The sequence below is a fragment of the Morone saxatilis genome, unplaced genomic scaffold (genome assembly GCF_004916995.1).
Source record: "Morone saxatilis isolate NCDOM2014 unplaced genomic scaffold, NCSU_SB_2.0 Contig24, whole genome shotgun sequence".
In the NCBI taxonomy this organism is placed as follows: domain Eukaryota; kingdom Metazoa; phylum Chordata; class Actinopteri; family Moronidae; genus Morone; species Morone saxatilis.
Window position 1 is genome coordinate 663,286 of NW_023339807.1, and position 1,624 is coordinate 664,909.

Sequence of the window (1,624 nt, forward strand, 5' to 3'; positions counted from 1 at the left end):
ATATAGATACTTTATTTATCCCGAGGGAAATTCAAGAAATTAAAAAAATATGAATGTGAATATGAATATGAGTGATTCTCTGGAGCCCTAGAATGATCATTTCATGAAATTCAGCCAACACCTGTGACCACAATGTGACTAGTTGTGGTGGCTGTACTTGTTGTTCAGTGATTGATTGCTAGCTCCTTTGCATCTCTTTTATCTACAAAGTGTCTGGTGCATCTCAGTGGCAAAACAGCAGGGCTAGGGGAAAAATGTAATTGTCAGGTTAAGCCAATCAAAGGCAGAGTAGGGTGGGTCATGCCTTCTCCATAGTACATAAATACCCATCAGCACAGACTGAGCTGAAGCAGTTAAATTACTATATCAATTAGTAAAGTGTCCATCAATAAAATATGTAAATCACAGAGAGTTGAGGCAGAGCAGGACATCAGACGAAAAAACAGAAAACATCATTCATGTTATGTGACACCAACTATGTCATAAATACAAATGTCCACCCACTGGACTTGCAGGCTTTAGTCGTACGTACTGTAAACATATTCGCAATAATCAATTTCAATCTGTGAGGGTTCAAGAACTGCAAGGCTGTAACCGTTGATAGACAGGCATCAAGTCGTTTCCCTCTGTATCATGATGCAGATATAAAATGCACAATGTCCTAGCACTAGCCAGCTTCCCTGGAAAACTGAGTTGCAAGGAGAGAGTCCTGTAAGTCACTGGTTCCCTATGAAAACCAGTGATTTACAGTGACTTAAAACTTCTTTGATTTTACTGATCAAAATGGCTGCTTGTCTTGTCTTGTCTTTTGTGTCAAAATAATGTTATGCTTCAAAATTGTATGTGTTTTGGTCTGAACACTAAAAGACATTTTGGGTTACGTTAAGATCACCTGAACCTGGTGTCTTTTTGGGAAACCAATGGCCTGCCTTGGTATGAATATAGGATTGCATAACATAAACCTGGCACAATTTTGTTTTCATGCATAAATGTTCTGAAATTTTTAACTTCTAAAGGCTGTTTGGGTAAGTATTTTCATATTAGTAAGAGTAGCATTATTGCTATGTTACCTGTCTCCACTAAGCACCAGTCCTTCATTACACTGGCATCCCTCCACACAGGGTGTTTTACATTGCGCTTCACTGTCTGGGGACACACAGGAGCCAGGGCAAGCTGAACCACACGCCTCATAGTGGCTACCTGCTGGACAAGAAAGGACTGGGACAAGGGAGAGGGCAGATCATTTTGTTAATCACGCTCCCATTGTGTAGTTTTTATATCCACATGTAATTGATTAAAAGGTGACAGGTAAAGTCAGTATATGTTAACTAAAACTCCTCTCCAGATATGTAATAAGACACATATACAAATACTCACACATAACAATAATGTGTCCGATATGTTTTTCTGCAAAAAGTATAATTTCTACACTAAAATCCTTCAAAAGACATCTACTCCTTCTACCTCATCTATGAATATGCAAATGTTGTTCATTTTAAAGTTTTCCTGCTGGACACAAGATGTCTCCTATTGTCCATTTTCAGTGTATGTGCACTGGTGGCTTCAAGTTTCTACATCACACTGAATAAGTTCCAAACTATTTGTGACTTAACAAATCATGCTC

At 38.5% G+C, this 1,624-nt stretch overlaps 1 protein-coding gene across 1 annotated transcript in view; it reads right to left on the minus strand.

Moving 5' to 3' along the window:
- LOC118335676 (IgGFc-binding protein-like) overlaps positions 1 to 1,624 on the minus strand; it is a 54,035-nt gene that overhangs the window by 42,401 nt on the left and 10,010 nt on the right. Inside the window, exon 9 of the mRNA XM_035672102.1 lies at positions 1,071 to 1,218. Coding sequence (XP_035527995.1) covers positions 1,071 to 1,218 — 148 coding nt within the window. The remainder of the gene's footprint in view (positions 1 to 1,070; positions 1,219 to 1,624) is intronic.